Source organism: Genypterus blacodes, unplaced genomic scaffold (genome assembly GCF_046128005.1).
Source record: "Genypterus blacodes isolate CSIRO-AG114 ecotype Tasmania unplaced genomic scaffold, CSIRO-AGI_Gbla_v1 ptg000061l_1, whole genome shotgun sequence".
Lineage (NCBI taxonomy): Eukaryota > Metazoa > Chordata > Actinopteri > Ophidiiformes > Ophidiidae > Genypterus > Genypterus blacodes.
In genome coordinates this window covers 78,956-102,632 of record NW_027466873.1, presented here as the reverse complement: position 1 = coordinate 102,632, position 23,677 = coordinate 78,956, and the positions used below count along the sequence as shown (strand labels likewise).

Genomic DNA, 23,677 nt, shown 5'->3' with positions numbered 1-23,677 from the left:
AACGTAAACACTGATACTTCCAAGACGAATGTGTGCTTGCTTCATACATTTTATTACAGGAGTGTGGAGCAGCTGATAGCGGTAGAGCTCAGGGTGAGTTTGACATTTTCATTCACTCCACATCCTGACAGCCATCTGTTTGCTGTTATTACCTCTCATCATGTCTGCATGCAGAGCAGTGAGCAGCCACATCCTGCAGGTCACTGTGAGCTGGTGGAGCATTTTATGCATAGGAGGGGAAAAGGACAGAGCAGGAAATGCAATTGCAAATGTTGCTACAAGGAATATGCCAGTTTGCCATCAGGCCCAGAGTCAAATGAGAAGATGGGTATCAGTTTCCTCTGTATGGACAAGATGATCTACTCCTTACTGCTGACTCTAGTTGCTCTGGTTCCATTTTGTTTCATTAAATGACACCAACTTACCTCTCTACCTCTAAAGTTTGGCATACCAAAGGGTTCTGTACTGGGCTCAATGCTCTTTTCAATTTACATGCCTCGACTTGGAAATCAGTTTTGGCATAGATTTCTATTCTTATGTGGTCTGTCTGTCTGTCTGTCTGTCTGTCTGTCTGTCTGTCTGTCTCCATAAACCAAATAAGCAATTTCCAAATTAAGAACAATTTTTTTATACTAAAAAAAACTTCAGCAATGTTATGTGATTTTGCACTCAAAGCACGAAATTGTAATATATAGTACGTATATCCACAGAGACTGGCTACAGTTAGACACAGGCAATGGAAAGGATAGATTTTAGGGCTTCTGGGTTTCCAGAGACTAGTGTCAGCACTCCTCTGACATGCTGACAGACTTACACATGAGGAGGAAAGACAGAATGACAGCAGCTCTGCCTGGGCTGTCAGTCAGTGACTGAGAGGCGAGCCAGCGGGCTTTAACTGAATTCACTTTGTGTGGACAAGTGATGTGCTGACACAGTTTTATACAAATGATCTGAGGATAAATGTGCTCAGTGAAAAGCCAGTTATAGCATCTGCAACTGTAGTCACATCCATTCTTGCATGGAATACATACCCTGAGACATGATTTCTTAATGAAGGCAGGGTGGGAGCAGTAAACACCATGTTATTAGAAATGAATCAATTTGAAGATGCATGTATTTAAGAGAGAGGGGGAGAGAGGGATGAAAGATGAAAGACCCCTTGCGTTTGAGGTTAACTTGGTGGTACTACATCAAGCAGTAGTTAAGTGAAGTTATTGACCATATTTTCCCACAAAAAAATCCCCAAAATTAAGTACCTTCTAGTAATCTTCTAATGCCAAGCTAAATTTTGTTGTAGTACAGAAAACGTGGTGTTTGTAGTGAAATTTACAGCAAATAGTTGAAGACAAGATATTTTTTCTCAACTTTTTTCACCAGTGTACTTTTCCCATGGTCCCTAAATATGGCACAGTCCGCAGAGAGCAATGTGATTTCCCAGCCCGGCAGACAAGTAGATCGTTCCGAGGAAAATAAAGTTGTAACCTACTTTAGTGCCGATGTCAGCACGATGTGGGAAATAGCTTGAGTTTGAGTGTTTGGGGTGTATTCCTCTGGCGAAGTTGAGCAGTGTTGTATGCGTGCTAACGGTGCACAAGGGAGTGTGTCCCGATGTCCCATGGGGTCGAGAGAGAGTGGAATCTTTGCATCGCACACACGTACACAATTGCACGCCGCCCCCCTCCAGAGAAGCATTTGTCTAAGTTGCTGCCCTTGGAGTAATACTAGTAGTTGAAAGTTCTTGATACCTAGGAAATGACACTGCTACGACAGTGGAACCAGCTGTCAATCATATCGCATTTGTCTACTCTCTTATTAAAATTATAGTACTTGTTACCATTCTGTGTTCCTATTAGAAGTTCTGGAACTAAAAACTAAAAATAAATCCCTTTAACAATGAACACAGTTGAACAATCAATGTGCTTAATGTAGAAGGGAAAAAACATCAACAAAGCTTCCAGTGCATCTCTGTGATTGCTGATGGGGCACAGTGAATAACTGTGTTTAATAACTGTGTTGGTTTGTTTACTCTATCAGCATGTGACAGACTGCTCTCTGTCTGCTCTCCTGTCTTGGTTAATAGGTTCCATTGTTCAGCTCTGTGCCACAATTCCCTTTTAATTATGTTCCCTGCTCCAAGACCAATGAAATGTCGTTTTCTTATTGTACCTCTACTTCATTTTCTGCACAGCTGTACATCATCGCTCTGTGGCTCTGAGTAGAATTACGGAGAGCCGATTGAGCTTGTGCATACATTCCTTAAAACCTATATCTATAGCATTTCAAAAGTGGTAATCTCCTGATTATCCAAACTTTTACTAAAAAAGTAAAGATAGAGTATTGTTAAGATATTCGACATTCACGTAATTTCTTGGTTTATATGAGGACTGAACCGTTACAATGAGCACACCAAGGAACAAGCGTGTGTGTGTGTGTGTGTGTGTGCGTGCGTGCGTGTGTGTGAGAGCAAAATAAAGCTGTTGAATCTTTAATCTGTCGATTCTGTGCTTTCAGAAAAACTGAAATGCGAAACTATTCATGACGACTCAAGTAAAACGCCTCACAGTCTCAAGACCACATAGACATGAATAAATACATAATAACTCCCAATCTGCTGAGTATTTTAGGCACGTTTGTGATTTATAGTGTTAATAACCAGTAAGAGCTCTCAGCAGCTAAATGAACGGAGACTGATCAGTATCACAAGGTTTGGTGTGATGGAACTAATTCAACACTCTATTGCTCAGTCCTATAGTCCATGAAATCACAGAATGATTAAGCATTTCTGTTAAGAGGTGGTGAATGAAGGAGGATAGGGGGTTTTGCTGCTTTTGCTGCTGTAAGCATGTGGCCCTGTCATAGAGGCCGCCTGCAGCCATAGCTCACTTGGGGAGCAAAGAGCTTAATTTCATTACCTCATGTCAGCTGCCACCAGGGGGAAAACAATGGAGTGGGAAAATCAAATTATGCAAGATAGCAGGGAGGAGAGGGAGACAGTGAGTGTGACGAAGACGCTCTGGCAGCAGCTCAGGCAGACTTTAATTTTTTAAACATATGCGCTATTCGCACAAAAAGCCCTCACAACAACCTCCTGTGGCTTTCGTGGCATCATTGCCTTGAAGTTTCCTCTGGGGTTGGGGGCCATATGGGTGAGTTCATGGTGCGTCAGTCAGCAGCAGTGTAAGCACTCCTGTCGCCTGATTCAAGAGCCTATAGGAGTGCTTAGAGAGATACAGAGGGAGGCAGCGTTGTCACTCACAGTCATCTCCTGCTGACCTTCGGACACATCGGTCCCTGCAGGCTCTGCTGTACAGAGCTGGCTGGCAGAAGGATGTTGAAGTGAGATGATAGCAAGGATCTCAGGCTTCCACCAGAGACCCAAGATGGAGCAATATCAATCAATCTCTCGTCTCTGGGTGGCAGGTGCTTAGCATAAATGGTGAACAAATAGCTGACATATGGAAGCTTAACCGCAATGACATGCTCTTATCAGCTGTCCATCAGTGAGTCCACAGCAGCAAGAGGCCAGCGAACCGAAATAGACCTCTGATGTAACTCATAAACATCAACACGGGACCATGACGCATCCCTGAGTAATGATCAGCGGTGAGTCTAATCATGGAAAGGGTTTCATTTTAATCCAAAGCTTGATTTTTCAAATGAATCTACCCATTAATTTAAGTGATATCAGACATTCTGGTGCAGAGAGAAAACTGCAGACAAGGGAAAAGGGAAGCGACCATTTTTATCCAATATGGAAGCCATGTTCCTCCCATGCCACGCTGCCTGGCATATTCCTTGAGTCATATACCACATATAATTCTAAAGTCTGTGGAGCTCAGAGCCGAAGGAACACTGCAGATGGAGCAGGGTACAGAAAAACAATCACAGCAGAGCATCATTAAAGCTCTGGTTTTACATTGCGCCATTTCAATGGCTTTCACTCGTCCCTGTGACTGTCTTTCCTCTACGCTGGCACTGGGGGATAGAACCAGACGGTGTAACTCAGCATTTCTTAGATTTCGCTAATCTTTCCAGGACAGATGCCCAACTGTCGTGCCAGCAACATTCCAGACCCAATAGAAGCTTGAATGATTCAAAAGCAGAGTGGGAAGTAGGAAAAAGAAAAACTAAAAGCTGTAAGCCTTAAAGATCTGCAGCTCCACACATATTGAAATGAAAGTGTGGCACATTCAGAGTTGACGTGGCGAGCTAAAAGGTTTGAGCTGAGATCAGGAAGGGGGAGGGCGAGGAAATGTTATTAGGGGTCCAAGCTTGAAGAAAAAACCTTTCTGGTTTGTTATCTCTCTGCCTTTCAGTGCTGTTCCTGTGTCTAACTTCCTGCACGAAGAAGAAAGACCAGAGGTAGAAAAGATGGGTGCTTATTGGGATCCAACAGTCTGCAGGTAGCACAGCAGCATTTGTTGTGAAAACAGCAGCAGCTATTCTTCCTTGAACTCAAACTCACATCAGGCCAATTTCACTTGATTCTCATATCAATTACATCTTTGTCATTCATCCAGAGGTAATTTGTTTACAGCGCCTAATTTATGACAGCTTGGTCTTTGATTCTATCTGTGCTCTCAGAAGTCTAACTCAAAATCAACATCATCATTCTGGGTGTCTCATAAATTGCGGGAACAAAAGTCAAAATAATAAATGAGTGGCCAATCATTCAATTATGCTGCTATGCCTTCGATGGCCATCAAGGCCCTGGGGTGCCCTTCTGTTTTGTAGCCGGTGACTTCATGGTAAATTAACTGACATGATTGGAGCAGTGTGGGTTGGATGGACATGTTTGCTCTGTTGAATTTTTGCTGTAATTTTCACAGCTTAGACGGAAACATCCAGTAGGAAAATTTGGCTTTGCTAAACAAACTAAGCTGAGGAACGAGCAGCCTGTTGGTCAACCAGAGGCCTTCTCTTGTACCTCCAAGATCCATTGACCCTCTTTGGATAAATGTAACCCTTGTGAACATTTTGCAGGCCTTTGTGGAGTTTTGATATCATGAGCATGGAGTTGACAATTTGTCCTGAGATAATGTAAGAGGAAAGCAAGTTTGGTGCAATCTGGAGGACTGATGGGTGCCTTTCTTTGCTGAGACACCACAATAACAATATTTGACTAAGTCAAAACAGTAAGATCATTCATGCTGTCACTCAAAATGACGAAGCAGACAGCAAAGAAGAAATGTGAGCAAAGGAAAACAGTCATGAAAGCGATAACTGCACAGTAAAGGTGGTTGTCCCATTGGATGTGTTAAGTGTATTGATATTTATGCCAATATTTGATTCAATGGCGCAGTGTTGTGCATCAACACACTCTCATCTGGAGAACTTAAACTATTCCCCATTCAGTCAGGGTGCCTGCAGGTCAACCTTTGTACTCCAGCACGATTCTAGGCTGCAGCTTTTGTTCATGTAATGGAAAATTACACCTGTTATATTTTTTTCTCAGTATTGTTCTTTTTCTGTAGCTGTGAAATTCACAGTTCTCACATAGGAATGCACAAGTGTTACCACAACATAGATAACTCCCTATACAGTCACGACACATCTAGAGACACTTCTGTGATGCTGACATCTCCTAATCCTTCCACATCGGCCATTGTAATTGTTATGTATTTAGGAGTTGAATATGATCTGGAGCATGGAATAAAAATGAGACTTTACAATTCCATAAAAATGGCAGTTGTTATTAAGTTAACCCTTTAATTAGGTTGTCGTAGGTGTTGATGTGAGGTCTTGAAATCCTAACTATATCTCTCCTACCTGTTATATACAGTATATATCTATGCTTGAAATATGACACATTGTTTACTGTTGATAAGGTCATGAGAACCACAGAGAGCAGGAAAACTTGCAACAATGTCAAATCAGGAACATTTTGGATTGCTATTGAACCAAATTCAAACTTAAATGGAAAGTTTCCTCTGACATGACAGAGAGGGAGGTGGAGAACACACAGAACCCCACTGTGAAATGTTACGTGACAGTTCTTCCTTCTTTCTTTTTTGGCAAAGAGAAATGACTCCCTGGGGATTTGGGACTAGTGGAAGCAGAATGTCTATGATGTGACTAACTGGATTATCTTGGATTTATTTGGGGTGTGGACACATTGGTTCGTCACTGGATCCTGTACGAAGAATGCAGGGGTGGATGCGGACGCATTCAGAAGTATTAAGCAGCTATTTTTGTTCTTTATCTGTTAAGTTATTCTACATTTTCTAACAAGATTATTATTATTATTAAACACATTGTTTAGTTATTTGACGTCTGTCTGTCTGTCTGTCTGTCTGTCCATCTGTCCATCTGTCCGTCTGTCTATCTGTCTGTCTGTCTGTCTGTCTGTCTGTCTGTCTGTCTGTCTGTCTGTCTGTCTGTCTGTCTGTCTGTCTGCTTACTACCACACTACATATGTTTAAGAAAAACAGTCCTTGCACAATTTCTCAAGCAAATTACTCTTAAACTTTATCCTTGTTGACAAAGCCTGTTTTGATCTAGACATCATGTGTAATCATATCGGCTAATTGCAGTAAAATCTGAGGTACAATTACGCAGAATTATATGTACAATAATTTCTATAATTACCACCTGACCAGCCCACATTTTGGACTTTTCCCATGAGATCAGTAAATAGTTCCACATTAATATTGCAGTTTTGAGCTGGAAACAAATATGAGTACAACAGCCCCTCTGGAGAACATCTGTGTGGAAATTGCATCCGTCTGATTTGTCTGGATGGCTCTGACAATATGAACTGGACGCTCTAATGAATGAATGAAAAATCAATCAATATTATGGGAGAATAGAGCAATGTTCCTTTTCCTCCAAACAAACCCTAATATACTCAGTGTAGTCTCTCTTACTAACACTCTTTAATACGTTGTAATGCTTTATGTTTTATTATTAATGTCTTGGGCACAGAATGATCTCAAGCAGCTCACTTCACTAGCATGTGAGTCACTTTGGCAAAACCTGTGAAATTTACAGAGATATCCGGTGTGTGGGTGTGTTTACTATTCTTGTCAGCTGCTGGGTGTAGACTGTGCACTCCTGTCTCCTACAGACGCTCCAGTTACACCCGCACACGCTGATGCTCCTGGATTAAAGATAGCACAGATGATGGGACTGTATTGCAATGTTTGTCACGTAATCTTAATCATAATCTTAATCCTATGCAAATATGCAGCTCTGTGCCATTTAGGCAGTCCGGGTGGAGGAGGGAAGAAAAAAGTGCTTTTCAAACAGAGGAAGGAGAAAACATTGAGGAGAGATTTGGTGTAACCGATCACTGAAGATGCATTACTTTGAAGTCTTGAAAGTTCAAAATTTCGGGTTAAATGACAGAGCACACGAGTTTACAAAGCACAGAGAATGGAGCAAATTGATGTCGGAGAATAACTTGATTTATGCTCAAGATTACAGTATTTGTACTGACAAAAGGTGAATAATAATTTTGTTTAGCGATTGTTCCCTAAGAGTTGCTGTTGTAAGAACGTTTGGGTCAGTTTGATTTTATTTTGTCAGAGTGGTTTCAGCTTTGGAACCTCGCTCTGTGCCTGTGTGAGTTGGACTCAGACAGCACCCGAGCAGACTTACACGTTCTGGTCTTGTTCGATAAATCTATTTAGGATATGTGAATGTCCACAGATGAACTCAGCAACTCTATCTTCAAAAGGAGAAAAGGTAGAATAGAGAATGAAACAATCAAAAGTGGAGCTCTGCCATCTGGCCATTCGCTGGTGACATAGGCAGCAGAGTGATATTTGGACCAATCACAGACAGGGGGAGGTATCAAAAAGTGTGAGATGCACAAAGATCAACCAAAGAGATTGAATCGCTGTGTTTGCAAGACACCATGGGGTATACAGGTGCTTGGAGATGTGTAGATTCAAGAAACCTATTTTTACTCAGGTTGTATATGAACTCTACTAAGCTACTGCCACTAGAATCATCATTAATCATCTGCTACTAGAGGAGAATTAAGGCCGCTAACATATTTCAGCGTCCTTTGCATCTATATTGGTATTAGGTTATCTGATCTAAAGAAACAATGGATTGCAGATTTACCCAGGGGTCCTATCAGTCCACGCCTGATAATATCCTGTGCAAACTGCTATTTTTCGAAAAGTTTGTTTCAATGGAAGGAGCAAAGCATCCGGCACTGGCTCTCTGGCTTCAGCTACCAGCAGCTGCTACTATACAAACTGTCCACACAGAGAAACTGTCAGAGTATTTGATTCTCTTTGCCTGTTCACATTTGATAATCAGCCAGGCTAGTATTGCGGTCAGATGACACTGTTTATCACAGTGAGCAGCACACACTGCAAACGTTTTAATTATATTCACTGTAAATGAGTCATCTCCTCTGCCATCAGAGATAATCATGGTCCAGGTTTTCAAATTTAGATTATGGACATGATAGATGTACTAAAAAGCAGTTCATGTCCCACTGTAAACACCATGAACGTCCTGTGTGTCTGAGAGAAGTTTGATTGTTTGAGCTTGACAGTGAAAGTAACTTGGCAGAAGCTTTATTGTCGGTAGAAAAAGGAGTCCAGTCTGGCTCCACTCCAGGCCGGCTCCTGCAAACATCCGCTCTAGCTAGGCTTTCTTAACCATTATTTATCCAGGAAAGCACCACTCTGCACATTCACACAGGCTCAATCACTGTGAAGCTTTGTCACTGGCGCCCCAATCAATAATCAATAAATGAGCACAGTGTGGTGTGGCTCCATTTCATGCAGGTCACTGTGGTTTGAACTGTGGTCTATTTCTGTATTGTGTTCATACAAACAAGCACTTCCTGTTTGTGTTGCTTTGAGCTCAATAAGGTTTTCACTGAATGTTTTATTGTGGCAGGACAGGAAATGTAGCGTTAACAGCACTGTGATGATCACATTTTTGTAGTGTTGAGTTTCAGTGTGTCGGTGTCAGGAGCTTATTGTATTTAGGTGCAGAGACCCAGACAACCCAACATAACACAATAACATAATTACAGCACAGCACAGCACAACACAACACACACTCATGAATCACACATGTGCGTAAACTAAGGATCAGTTTGTCTTTCCCGTCAAGGAACACCCAGCACAGCAGTAAGGTGTGCCCTGTAAAAACATGGAGCATGAGGTCAAACTGCGACCTGTAGCAGGCATCATCAGTGTTTGTCACAGGAATGAGGTTAGGCTGTGTCTGACCTTGATTCTTGCCAAACCATACAGCCCATCGCTAAAGCCTCTGTCCTTGAAGGCAAAGGGCAGATTCACCTCACTGACTCTACCTCATTACATTCAAAATCCTCTGATGTGGCTTCCTGCTCCCTCTCATTCCATTAACATTTAATAGAAGTCAGTTAAAAATACACCAGTTGACGTTGTGTCCATTAACTATAACTATAATTGTGAAATGTTGTGCCAGTTCACTGGTGATGTGCACCGTACACAGACTCGTTTTTGGGGGATTAGCTAGCTAATTAGCTCAGCTCCTAACTCAGCTACATTCAAAACAACATAGGTTTTTCCATAACATTACAATGACCACAAGTAACTGTGCAGCCTGGTAAAAGCTACACCACTACTTGTAAAGGGGGACTGAATGAGGAGTGTTGCTAGAAATCTTCCCAAACTTCATTGGAAACACAAACATTAACACTTCTGAACACGCCACTAGCAGCAGCACTACTCCAACATATCCCAACATGCATCACTCTTGCATGTCACCTTTTTGTAAATACTACAGTAATTGTTAAGGTATAGATTGCAGAAAGAAATTATTTTTTATGTTACTTAAGACAACTTGGATAATAGAAGTAGTTTGAGTGTAGTTGCTTTTCTCAGGACCTTGTAATGTAGCTAACTACTTTAAGAGAGTGGCTTGACTAAAAGCTCAATTATTGCTAGACAAACTAAGCTGAGGAACGAGCAGCCTGTTGGTCAACCAGAGGCCTCCTCTTGTACCTCCAAGATCCATTGACCCTCTTTGGATAAATGTAACCCTTGTGAACATTTTGCAGGCCTTTGTGGAGTTTTGATATCATGAGCATGGAGTTGACAATTTGTCCTGAGATAATGTAAGAGGAAAGCAAGTTTGGTGCAATCTGGAGGACTGATGGGTGCCTTTCTTTGCTGAGACACCACAATAACAATATTTGACTAAGTCAAAACAGTAAGATCATTCATGCTGTCACTCAAAATGACAGGGAAGCAAACAGCAAAGAAGAAATGTGAGCAAAGGAAAACAGTCATGAAAGCGATAACTGCACAGCAAAGGTGGTTGTCCCATTGGATGTGTTAAGTGTATTGATATTTATGCCAATATTTGATTCAGTGGTGCAGTGTTGTGCATCAACACACTCCCATCTGGAGAACTTAAACTATTCCCCATTCAGTCAAGGTGCCTGCAGGTCAACCTTTGTACTCCAGCACGATTCTAGGCTGCAGCTTTTGTTCATGTAATGGAAAATTACACCTGTCATATTTCTTTCTCAGTATTGTTCTTTTTCTGTAGCTGTGAGATTCACAGTTCTCACATAGGAATGCACAAGTGTTACCACAACATAGATAACTTCCTATACAGTCACGACACATGTTTTTTTTTATGTTACTTAAGACAACTTGGATAATAGAAGTAGTTTGAGTGTAGTTGCTTTTCTCAGGACCTTGTAATGTAGCTAACTACTTTAAGAGAGTGGCTTGACTAAAAGCTCAATTACGTTAAATTATGTGCAGCTTGTAGCTTGAAAAGTTAAATAGCTTCCTCAACATAGGTAATTAATGATGCATAGAGATGATCTAACGCATGAACATAATGGATGATCATGTAATCACATCATGTATCAGAGTGTCTAATTACATGCTTTTGAAACACAGAGCTGAGATGATTTCAGGTATAATGATTGTTTATAAATGCAAAGGCAATGAAATCCTTCACGGAGCTACTCTGGTACAGACTGTGTGACTTCACTCACCCTCTTCTTTCTCTTCCTCCTCCATTCCTGCTCTATCTGATTTTTTTTTAGAAAAAGAGAAATTTCTCTGTGTAAAGGTTTTCAGAGAGTAAGTGTGCCTCTTCCAGACAAATCCTCTAACCCATCTGGCAGAGTGCTGTGAGGCAACCTTGACTCACACTCTTGACAGTGTGTTTGTGGAAGAGAAGAGGCACAATTCTTCTGCTTTCCACTTTCAATAGGAGTGGGGAAAGGGGAATGTGCTATTTTCAGCAGCAGAAGCTCACATGCAGGCAAAAGGATTATGGGCATGGACACGAATATAGAGCAGCACAGAGTGGATTAACATAACCATTATATCCTAAATGCATCGGCAAACATATAGCATTGACTCTTCAAAATCAGTTATTGAGAGCATTTACCTCTCAGAGGTCAGATGTACCTGTTTGCCCTTGTTCATCATGTAAAAGCACTGAACCCACATGAATCACAGATCCTTGTGTTTAATCTATTTGATCATCCCTAATGAATAAAAAGCTGTGACCCTACAAATCTTTGAAATAGCAGTCTATGTTTTTCCATCAGTTAATTCACATCATCCCCACACACATCCACTCACTGCAACTACCAACCACAGCCGCAACATGGGTGTCATGAGCTGCGTGGTGAACAATCAGCCTCAGCCACCACCTTTAGCTGTGACCTTGGCTGATATGCTTCCACAGATTGAACGTTTTTCCCCCAGATCACAATTTATGGTTCCTTTGAAGTAAGAAAATCACTAATCTGTATGAGAGAGCCTCCAGCCCTCCTGTCTCACTGTTGTCTGCAGCTGTGAGAGATACTGTGTTCTCTCCACTGCAGCTTTGGTGCTCAGCAGTAATGGAACTTTGCTTTCTTGGCTGCGGCTCGCCTCACAAGTCGCTGGCCATTTTTTGAGAGACAGAAACAAATGAGTATTATGTTCATCTCGGAGTGTTTGAAGAGGTGTCACCGTCACCCCATTGTTTCCTCTACAGAGTGGGAGTTGGGCCTGTATGAGCCTGACAGACGCTATTACAGTCGCACACGGTTGTCATTCTTACCTAAAATACCTTCATGGCTGAGGTGGTTGAGCTGAAGTGTGGAGGCACTCTTCTGTAAAATCAGTTCCAGGTGTATGGATGTGTCTTCAATTCTGCCCTAAATCTTTCTTTAGTATTAGATAGGAGGTGTAGTGTAGAGTACATAATTGGTTCTTTTGCCAATATGATGTAGGCGTACAATTCTTCAAATGACAGGAAGCAAACATCGACCAGTCCCTGTCATGTTACTGCCTTATTGTTTGCTTCTCCCTGTCCTCATTACAATTCATTCATTACAATTTCATTGTCCTTAACTGCCGATAAACAGGATGTGAACACTGTCTCTTTGTACAGGAGACTGATTAACTAGCTCAAGTTTAGTTTAGACACAGCTTAGCCTTAGTTGGTCAGGGGTAGTGTGTGTTTAGGCCAGAGGATGGGGCATAGCAGCTGATTCCATATTTATCTCACTACTCTCTCCTTCTCAACATGCTCTCTCTCCTGTGCTCCGGCCAACCATCTCTCCGGCTTGAGACCTGAGACCGGCTGCTTTTCATTTCTCCTGGTTGGCTCCTCACCCCAAGGATCCCCACCCCAGAACGCCGTCAAGTGTTTTGACCCACAGGGCTCCTTCCTCCTCCCATTAGACCATACTGTCATGCTGGGTTGGTAACCGTCTGCTGTTGTGGTGCCTGTAAAGCCCTTTGATACAGTGTATGACGTGATATTGGGCCATTAGGATATTGGGCTGTTGCCAATCACATGTTTTCTCTCAGTCCATTAGTCACACACATTAATTCTCAGCTGCAATCCTTTCCCACATTTACTCACATTAGACAGTCAGTATATCATGAGCCTTTTCCCCATTGTACTTGGAATTTCTCAGATCATGTCAGTCGTATTCCAGGGCTAACCTGCTTCACCTGTGTCCTTGTTTCTAGTTTGGACTTTGTGGTGGTCAGCTTATTTGTGTATATGACCTCTTCAAAGTTTTTCGGTGGTGTTTTATGTTGGATTTAAATGACAATTCCTCGTAATTTCATCCTAATTTCTTGTGTTTGTCTGCATTTTGAGTTTACATCTTGAACTCTCACTTTTTTTGGACATCTAGCTATCTTACTTACTACCTGCCCAAGCAAAATGCTAAATTTAATATATACAGTAAACAGCTTCTGGATCATTGTGGGAACATAATACATGGTTGAAGTATTGCATGTGGAGGTCCTTTTTTTCTGTTAGACCTACAGGCCCCCTAAAATTTTATATGGCAAAATTCATATGGCAGAAACAAACTCCAGTCATAATGAACAGGATGAACCCACATACAAAGCATAAGTATAAGTACAAGTTGGACAATGGTACACTGTACAAACGCATTTAAAATTTAAAATGGAAAGTGATGAAATATGGTCTCATTGTGGAAAAAGATCAAATGCTGAGGAAAAGCGCAAGGCTGAGCATGAAACAACGCCCCTAGTTCATTTGATCATAATGACGACATCACAAAGCCATTAAGGATGAATGCAAAACCAAAACAAACACGAGCCCAACAATCATCTGCATATATGAATATTTATAATGAACCTTTATCCAGAGAAAGAGAGATAAGATAAAGAAATTCATCAGAGCTGTATGTGAGTGTAATTCTTATCAGACTACAGAAATGCATGAACTCTCTGCTTTCTCTCAGGTGGAATTTGTCTTCGTTGGTAATTCATGAAGAATTACAGTAACTATTCAATGCAGTGCTTAATATGCACTCAAGCTCATTCATAATATTCAAATATATAATAGCTTCACTTACATTCATTAGTGTAACATTACCTACGGTACACATTGTTGTCAGGGGTTTCCTGATAAAAGCCTTTTAAAAAGCAGCATGGCGGTGAGCTGCTGTTTTCATATTCAGGTGCAACACATTATCCTGCTTCATCTCCCCTTTAGAGCTCAGTGCTTTAAAAGAGGTCTGTTTTATTAGCGTGGTGTGCTGAAATGTACCACTTGATTGAACCGGGGCAAAAGAGGAAATACTGTAATAAAGCCTGTACAGTACAGAACAGTCACATGCATTTATAAATGAGGGAACATAGATGCATGATGCAATACGCCCTTAACAACACGTTAAATCTAAGATGTGCATTAGAATCACACTGTGTGTTGTGTGCTGTCTGGCTGAACCATTGATCATGGGCTCAGATGTGGGCATAACTCAAAATTGTCCCTGAAACCATATTTAATGTGTCAGGACAGCTGTTGAGGTGATTTCAGATGAGCCCCAGCAGTCACATTGGGCTTACTGCCCCAAAGTTAAAGGCCCGCTTGTAAGGTGTAATTAGACGATGTTGGGTACCTATGTTGGGACCGTATCGATTTGGCAGCGAGCACTGATGCTGGCTTACCACATAGGCCTTTGTTATTTAGCCTTTTGCTATTTCTATATTTGTTTTCATGCCCAGACTGGAGTGATAGGCCATAAGTCAGGACAACGCTAAGATGGAGTGCGGATAGGCTCAGTAATAAGAACATTAAACATCTCTGACTGGGGAAGGGTGACCTTCCTATCATAAATATGAGCTATGTGTTCTACTGAGCCATCCAAGATAGTGAAGATTAAACACATCCAATGTCATGAGCACCTTTTCGTTCTTATGCATATGGGCAGATAGAGCAGCAGCAGGTCTTTTATTTAGGACCATAAATGTGATATGTTTTGTCCTTGGCTACCGCTAAATTACCTATCCGTAGGACACTACCTAGGGTCGATGATCTGGAGGAAACTAGCCCTGAATATGTTGAATGGAACACCATAAGCTGTCAAAACTTATGATGCAGCTCACTGATTTACCAATGGCCAGTTGCGCAGAGTGGCGAGCAAAAAGCAGACTAAAACATCAGATTTTTGCTCAGGCCTGTTTCATTGCAGGTAAGACACACTAGTCTGACATCCTGATACAACTCTCAAACATGGACTGACGAGTCCATCTCTGCATCTTTCAGTCACGTAATCATCTTCCTTTGACTGATATCTTAAACTACCAAACTAATACCACTGACATCCATCTGTCCATTTGCAGCATGCTAAGCAAAGTGGCCCAGTATTCCTCTCCTTGGCTATGATCTCCAGTTTCTCCCGAATCCCAAGACATTTCCAGGCCAACTATTCCACATGATGATCTCACTAATTGCAACTACAAATATTGCTGCTTGCATTTTTGAAACAGCAACATTCCTTCCATAAATTTCCATAAAATTCATAATCAGACATAAATCAGGGGTAATGAGCGGCAACAATGGAGTTTCTCTGCTTGTTATACAAATAGCAGACACTGGATCATTGTCATTAAATAACTAATTTGCTTTACAGAACCTCCTGGTTCCCGCAAAATATATTACAAGCACATCTCTAATAGTGAAGTGAAATTTGTAGCCAAAAATGTATGATATAACTTCAAATGGTACAGCATATTGTCTGTGAAAAAGAGAGAAAGCTTTTATGCAGCAAGCAGAAGCAGACTTACGGAGTGAGTGCCACTCGTCCTGCCTTATTGTCTTGGTGATGTTATAGGAGAGGTTTTTGGGTATTGTGGCCGAAGAGTAGTGGTACTTGATGTAGGAGCACCTTCCAATGGAGCCTAGAGAGAAAAATAGAAAGGAAGGACAGCACTGAGTCACAGGTCCTTACAAAGAAATCCAAACGTGAATGCAGGGTAAAGATAACATTGTTCAACACTTGTGCGATTCAGAGGAAAAGGTTATTTCTGCAGAAATTAATAAAATTCTCATTCTTTCATGAGACAACAGCACACCAATCTGCTGTGGCTACAATTGTGTCAGTACTGAAGAAACACACAGAGCATACATGTGTATTACCTACGACTCAATGCCACAATGCTTGTCAGAGAATTGATGTGTAATCATAGAAGCTTTTGAGTGTATAATTGTAAATGACTGTTGGAGTGCCCTGGGCTGATGAAGCGTGTGGGATTTCTACATGAACTGACAAAGATATGACCTGAGTTTGACTGGAAGGAACTTGTCAGAATTGCTGCAGACAAGTTGAACCACAAGTAGAGAAGAATGATGTCACACAAAGTTAAATTCTGAGTCAGTATACATGCATACTATCCTCCTATTTTATTCTTTAATGCCAGTAGAAATGAAAATGTGCTTAATCAGAGAAAAGCATATTTGAGGTTTGTGTGCAAGTATGTGCTGTGATGTGTGCCCTTATACTTAGTTTGATGAGGGGATTGGTCTGTAACTCATGTTTTGAATGTCATCAGTAGGAGCCATCAGAGATTTGAAAAGGTACACACACACACACACACACACACACACACACACACACACACACACACACACACACACACACACACACACACACACACAGGCACAGGCACAGGCACAGGCATTTACCCATTTATGACCATTTTTGTATCTGTGGTAAAGTCACCCACCAAAACACTTCACAACCGTCGGAGAAAATGGATACCTGTAATAAAAGAATGCTGAAGTGTCTCTACAATATACTTCCTTAAAAACAAATACTACTTTAAATAATAGAGGAGATGCTTTACATTTACAGTTACATTTTAACAAAGTTATACAACACAAACACATCTAGCCCGGAGAGAACAACAACAGTTAGTGCCAACAAGCTAAGTTCTCCAGGAACAACAGGACATAGGTGCCAAGAGGCAGAGCTTGGAGGAGGAGAATAGATGGAAAACATGTTTTAATGTAGGTAGACATCAGGTGTGAAGGTGTTCACGAAAAGTGTGGGGTCTTTAACATTTTTTTCAAGAGAGTGACTCAGTGGATTGAATGGGGTTTGGTAACTCATTCCACTACCTCGGGACCACAAAGGAGAAGTCTCTGACTAGTAATTTACCTCATTTTAGTGGTTGCACCAGGTGCTGTTTGTTGGCTGAGCAGAGAGAGCATGAGGCAGTATAAACTTGATTGAGGGAGTTCAGATAAGTGGGTGCCATATTGGATGCTGATTTGCAGGTGAACATCAAGGACATGTACTTGATGCTATGAACAGCAGAATGATGTGTGCTGACAAGCTGCTCCATTCTGCATCATTTTCTAAAGGTTTGAAGGCACATGCCAGTAGATCTGCCAGTCAGGCATCGCACTGGTCAAGGAGTGAGATGACAAGAGCCTGTATGAGGAGTTGGTCAGGCTTAGAGAATTGTTTATTGATGGCAGATACTTGATTGATACTTGATTGGAGAGTGGAGGGTTTAGAAGAATATGGCTTTCGAGTACAGTGGTGCTACTGTCTCTGTCCTGGTAGTATGTGTTCTTGTCTCTGAGGTGAAATATGATAGGAGGGATTGATATTCACAGAGAAGAGTCAGTGGAATCTCTGGATGTATGCCCATTCCTCTCAGCTGCTCAAACAAAGCCTATCAACAACCTAAGTCTGAGACAGAAACAAAGATTCAAACACAATTGCAGTCTAATTGCTATCTTCTAAGAGTCCCAGATCACAGCTTGGGCCTGTACTACAAAGGAAGCTCAATGATCTCTGCCTTGTTTACATAACCTGGCTGAACAAAATCGAAACACCACAATCAGGAATAATGATATCACAAAGCCGTTTATCAGCCAGATTTTTGCTGTATTTTTTGGGGAATTACTGCTGTGATATAAGGATACATGGAGATGCATGTAAATAGTGGTCAGGGTGTGTAAAAGGGGTTGTTTCTGTTTTCATCTTACCCTCTAATCCCTGCTCAGTGGCATCGTAATGCAACAGTGATTAATCAATAATGGTTAGGTGTAATCCATGCTCCTTAGTGATGACTTTCCTTGAGGCATCTCTCCTTACACCAGTGCTTCTTCCAGTGTGGACTGTTTCAAAGAGATTGCCCCTCTAACTCTGAGATCCCTTGGCTGGGAGTGTTCAGTCGTGGAGCTGGTATGGATTTTCCTGAAGCCTTTGGGACATAGAGGGGTTTCAAATTGGTCAATAAAACTGACAAGAGGCTCATCACAGCTATCTGCCAATGAGCTTCTATTACCTAACGAGCACTCATTAGAGCACATCTCACCATCTCTTCAATAACCCTCCATCCATACAACTCACAGTGACATCAAGAAGGCCACTGGAGGAGACTTTATGGTATAATTATAAGATGAGTTTAGAGGGTTGTTACTGTTACTAGGGCTGTTGCAATGTACAACATGTACAATTACAAATGGCCCATAGGTAATGCTCATTCAAATCTACACTTATCACTAAGGTAATCGATATTGCTGCACCCTTACTGTGCAATCTGTTACAGTTTTACACCCATCCTATTACAGGTGCTCCACTTGATGCATTTTTGAAGATCTACTTGGATTTAGAGGGTTGTGACTGAGCCAAGTGCTCAGAGTTAGTTTAAGTCGAGAGATTTTGTCCGAAGGAAAACACTACAGACAAAAGCATCCCTCTGTCAGTGGTACAAAAAGTGCTGAGTGAAGTGCTCCGGCATCTGGGAAATGCTTCTTAAAGACAAAAGATGAACGGATGAAAGGATAGACCAATATGTGTTCAATGGTCTGTTCTTTCGTTGTTCCTCCTTTCAGTATGTCTCACTCTGCATTATTGTTGGAGAGATGGACGGATGGGCCAAACACTTTTTGCTGCTGGCAGGAAAAAATGATAATGAATCAGTCTGAGTCAGAAACATGGCTGTGCCGTGATGGGAAGTCACCTTCATATATTTAGCCCCGCTGCGCTGTAGCTTTGGTGAGTAAGCATAAAGTGTGACAGTGGGATGGAGACTCCTTCATCACAAGGGCATTCACCTTTTTGTCTGGGAATGAAAGCAAAAATCTTCCAAGGTATTCAGCTCAAGTGGATATCACAATAAACCTGACATCCACCATATTTCCATATACAGTCTCCCAATTAATAAGTGACACTGATACAGAATTGTCGAAGAACGTGAGAGCGCCACTTTAACACTCTGGCAACACCAATGATAATGTGCTGATAATAATAAAGTGCTGTTTCCCTGTGAAGGTTCATAATAAATCAGAAGCTGAGGTTACCCAGTTTTAGAGGCTCCTGAGTACAGAAGAGAGACGAGGTAATTCTCAGACAGGACACTCTTGAGTCTCCCTCAACCCTCTGAGGAGCGGGCCAGTGTCAGATAGCATAGATACATGTGCATACATTATACTGAACAGAGAAGCTGTCAATAACTTGTCTGACAAGAGACAGTTCCTCCATGTTGCTCCAGTAGACATTACAGTGGAAAAAGTGATGCCACTATTGATTGTCTCGATTATCTGTGAGCTTGCTGTTCCGTCAAACAATGAACTGACACCATTTAACTTAAATCATCAGATAATTTAGCCATGGTATTCACGTTTTGGCTCCGTCCACCACAACTAATTCATTCCAGTGGAGACATTTTTATGGACAGCAGAGAACTGGGCTATGGGATAAGTTGATTGTATGAAATTGGACTTGGTTGTGAAAAGCTTGAAGATGTTCTTCCTGTCATTTGAGGGGCTTCTTCAGTTCAGAGTGAATACCCGAGATTTTAAAGTCTGTAGTTGTTGTGAACAGTCATCTTTCTGCTCTAATGTTATTTGTTAGAGGTGAAATGATTGCTTAATCTGTTCCCTACATGTTCCCTATCACTCTGTCATCCAAACCTTTGTATCCTCTCGGCAGCTTCAAACTCCTGATCTGCGTTCCTTCCTTTGTTCCTAATGTATATATACTCCCTGTTTTACTTTGTCCTTTGCCAGTAGAGAGAACTTCATGTTGAAAAGTTCAAATTAAAAGTCACAACTGGGAAAATCATTTAGCAAAAGTACTGTGTTGACTTTCATATATGAGTTCGTCAGCTGTTTTGTTTGACATTGAGGCCTTGGCTCTCGAATGATCATTTTTGTACCCACAGTGCGAGAACACATGTGCAGTAACGCATTTAACAGTGATCAATCTAGCCTCATTCGTCAAAAACTGTGACAGTCTGCTAATCACCATCTGCTTCCTCTGCCCGGGGATGAGCTGGAGCTCTGCTTCACTTCCACGCTCTGATTTCCTGGTGAGGGAGGCTGTATTAGTCACCATTACACCGCTGTACTGCTCATTTACTGTGGATAACTGCACTACAAGAAGCCGAATCTCAACTCTCAGACTTTCTTGCCTTTCTTGCACCAGGAGACACATCACATAACACGACATTACACCCCGTCATCAGGAGACTCTCCATCTGAATTTCTCATGTCATAATATTACAAGAATGAACTGTTAACATTTTGAGAAAAAAATACAAATTGTTAGAAGAATAAAGTTGCACTGTACATCCTCATCAAATCAAAATATTCAACATATACAGTAATATACAAATTTGAAGTGCTGTCCTTGGGCAGACGTTACAGAGTCATAAAAAGATGGACAAACTAAAAGACAAAAATAAGTTTTTATCCCAGAGCCATAGAATCTAGATGCAATGCAAATGAATGCCAGCAGAATGTGGGAATGTACTGTGTGTGGGGTGTTTATGTTGCACGATGCATGATTATTATTTATGTTAGAGGCTTAGAATATTTGTAAGCTTTTTTGCACAGAGAAGGATGGCACTGTCAATTTCAAAATTATATTCTACATTCTATAGAGCCTACAACAAAAGAACAAAACTTAAATAGATGTACTTCATCTCCTTCCACCTCTGAGCTATGGGGTCTTTCTATCTGAACCTGTGTTTATGTTTTTATGCATCGTTTACACGTGTTTGTTGCAAGTTTGAACCTATATTGTGTGGATGCACTTGTGTGTCTTCTGCAGATGATGACACATAGCTGGCAGGTTAAAACAGCCCGTTCAGATATTATGAGACGTTTGTCTGTTTTATCAAACCCATAGTAAGACGGGAAGATCAGTTCAATATTTGCTCTCTGGGTTCATTCCAAAGCTCTTGAATCTTCACCTCTCTGGCATCTTTTCTTGTCATAAATCAGCTGTAGTAGACCTGACCGTTCAAGGATAGATGTCCAAAGAACCTGTGCATCTGTCTGAAAAAACAAAAGGTCTGAGGTCTTCCTCGCTCGTGTCCTAAAAGATGGTGGACAATATCGATTTCCAGGTCAGGCACAAACAAACGTCTTTGGCCTGGATTAGCAGAATCACTTGAAACTACAAAGGAGTGTCAGATCGCTCAAAAGAGAAAACACACCCTCCAATAACCCAACAATGTCTGATTTAAATCATCGTAACACAGTTTACTCTATCTTACATAATTTGCATTATTGACCAATAGTGACATATAGCAATTTCAGAGCCTTCCAATCCATTCTGTAGCTGTGCAGGAGCCAACACCAACTTTCACAAACACGACTCTAAACACAATGTAAAGGCAATCAGCTGAGTCTGACATGAGGGAGCTTTACATGCTCCCTTACAAACAACTGTGGTCTACTGTCTTGTCATCCATTACAAACCTATTTCCTGTGTAATGGCGGAATGTCTGGCAGCAGGGCCAGCAGGGGCTTGACTGGAGCAGAGGGACATAATCAATCAGTCCTCTTTTACTCACATTTACAGCAGCGTCATCCATTTACAACACATCAGCAGCTAATCACTATTAAAACACAGACTGAGTATATTAATATGCACTCAATAGTATTTTAAATGCCAAAATGCAACTTACATGCATACTTACACAGAATCAAAGGGATCCTGAGGCGAATGAAATGCACCCAGACCGCAGCACACTCTGATAAAGACGCTTCTATGCCCAAATAAATCGATTTACAATTGCATAATGTATAAAAGGTCTTGTTCTTTGGAGTTAGCATACTACAGGGAACCGTGCTGATTTGAATAAATAAATAAATGCATGTAAATGTAGCGGGGGAAAGAGAATATTGAGCAAAAAGCCGAGAACAGCAGCTTTAACGCTGATTATTAGGGGTCCAAGCATGAAGTGCTGGAGCGTATTTTCAATATTTACACTACTTTTAGAACATTGATTTAAAACCCATTAATTGTATCCTGCTGTATTCTGCTGAATATTCAGTATTAGGAAAATATCTGATGGTAATCTTTAGCCAGCTGCCTTGACCTAGTTCATGCATGCCTGTGGCAGAGATTGGTCAGACGGCTCATTGCCAGATGGGAGGTCCCGCTAAGGTTCAAGCCTGTATGTCCTCATTTCTGCCTGACCCACTTCATGTTTCCTCAATATAGGGGTGGTGGGTAGGAATGGGGTGATGGGGGTGAAACTAGAGGAAAGCACCCGTAAAAATTCAAGCAAGGCAAACCAAAGAGCAAGTAATAATAACAACTACAAACATAAATAGATATACATACATTATAGGTTGGTCTCAGCGTGCTCCTCAGATGCAAGACCCTTTTTTCTGCCAGATAAACCAATTAGGAAAAGGGGAAGTTGAGATTTTGTAGAGGGTAGTGACAACATCAAGGGGATGGTCGGACATTTATTTATGTTATTTCCTTATTTGACTGGGGCAGTGCACATATATAACATTCCTATAAATGTGCAAGAGATATTTGAGGAGGCTTAACAGAGAGAGTAGTCATACCAGTCTGCAGGAGACATGGTGATGATGTCGTACTATGCTGCAGGCTTAACGCCACCTCATTTACTGCTGGATCATGGCAACCGTGAGTGGGCTGTCAGCTGTTAGTGTGAAAATCAGGTTGGTGTTGCTGAAAGTCTTCACAGTGGATTTATGTGACTGTGAACTGGTAATTACATACATTTACAGGATGTCCAACTGATACACGTTATACAAATGACACCTTCAGAACCTGTTGCCAGCGTGTTCACTGATGCCCTGGACACAGCCTAAAGTAAAAGGCAAAAATATTCCTCAAGTAATCCCCCATCCAATTTATCTGAGTAATTATCATTTCAAAGACTTTTACAGTAGGTGCGTCACCTTTGATATTTGAATGTGGAAAGAACCCTCTGGGTAGCAATGATGGGAGAGCCTGCTCTGATTCATAAAACATGTAGATTTCCATTTATCAGACAGACACAAACACAACTCCAGTGGGTTGCTAATGTTGTTAAGTATCTGCAGTAGTCTGTCAGTCGACAGCTGTCGCCAAAAACTGATTAATGCAGTGTCTGTAAAAAACAGAAGCAGTAGCTAAACAACTTGATATGAACAGAAGCTAACTGCAATGAAGGTGGCATTGAGGCTGTCTCTCATGTGTGGGTTTGTGTTAGCTACCTACAAAGATATTTGTGAAAATTAATTTCCTAAAGAAGAGTGCATCATTTAAGCTATTGTTTCAGCTCTGGTGTTACCTTTACACCAAAAGAAGGCAGATGAAGCCATCAGAGCGTGGTCCTGTCAGCCTCGGTCCTGTTTAGCTGGGCTAAGTCTGCCGCACACTGGGCTGTCAGACACACTTCATCAGTATAAAGCAATTAAAGAAAATAAATCCTGGTGTTTTCTCCTGTGTGGCCTAGTGGGATTCCATCATGCTCAAGTCTGAAGACTCAAGAAAGCACCAGTCCCAAGCGTATGACTGTATGATGACAGCTAGACTGCAGGGGGATACCAGTGGTTTCTTCATGCGTTTTGTACATCAAAACACAATTTACCTCTGTGATGTTCATCTGCATTCATCAAATCAGGCCTACCATCTATCACAGCTATTCTGCGTATTCTGAAC

General features: G+C 41.4%; 1 protein-coding gene across 1 annotated transcript in view; it reads right to left on the bottom strand.

Moving 5' to 3' along the window:
- tmem178bb (transmembrane protein 178Bb) overlaps positions 1 to 23,677 on the bottom strand; it is a 48,285-nt gene that overhangs the window by 4,382 nt on the left and 20,226 nt on the right. The window contains exon 2 of the mRNA XM_076154295.1: positions 15,531 to 15,644. Within this exon, the coding sequence (XP_076010410.1) occupies positions 15,531 to 15,644 (114 nt within the window). The remainder of the gene's footprint in view (positions 1 to 15,530; positions 15,645 to 23,677) is intronic.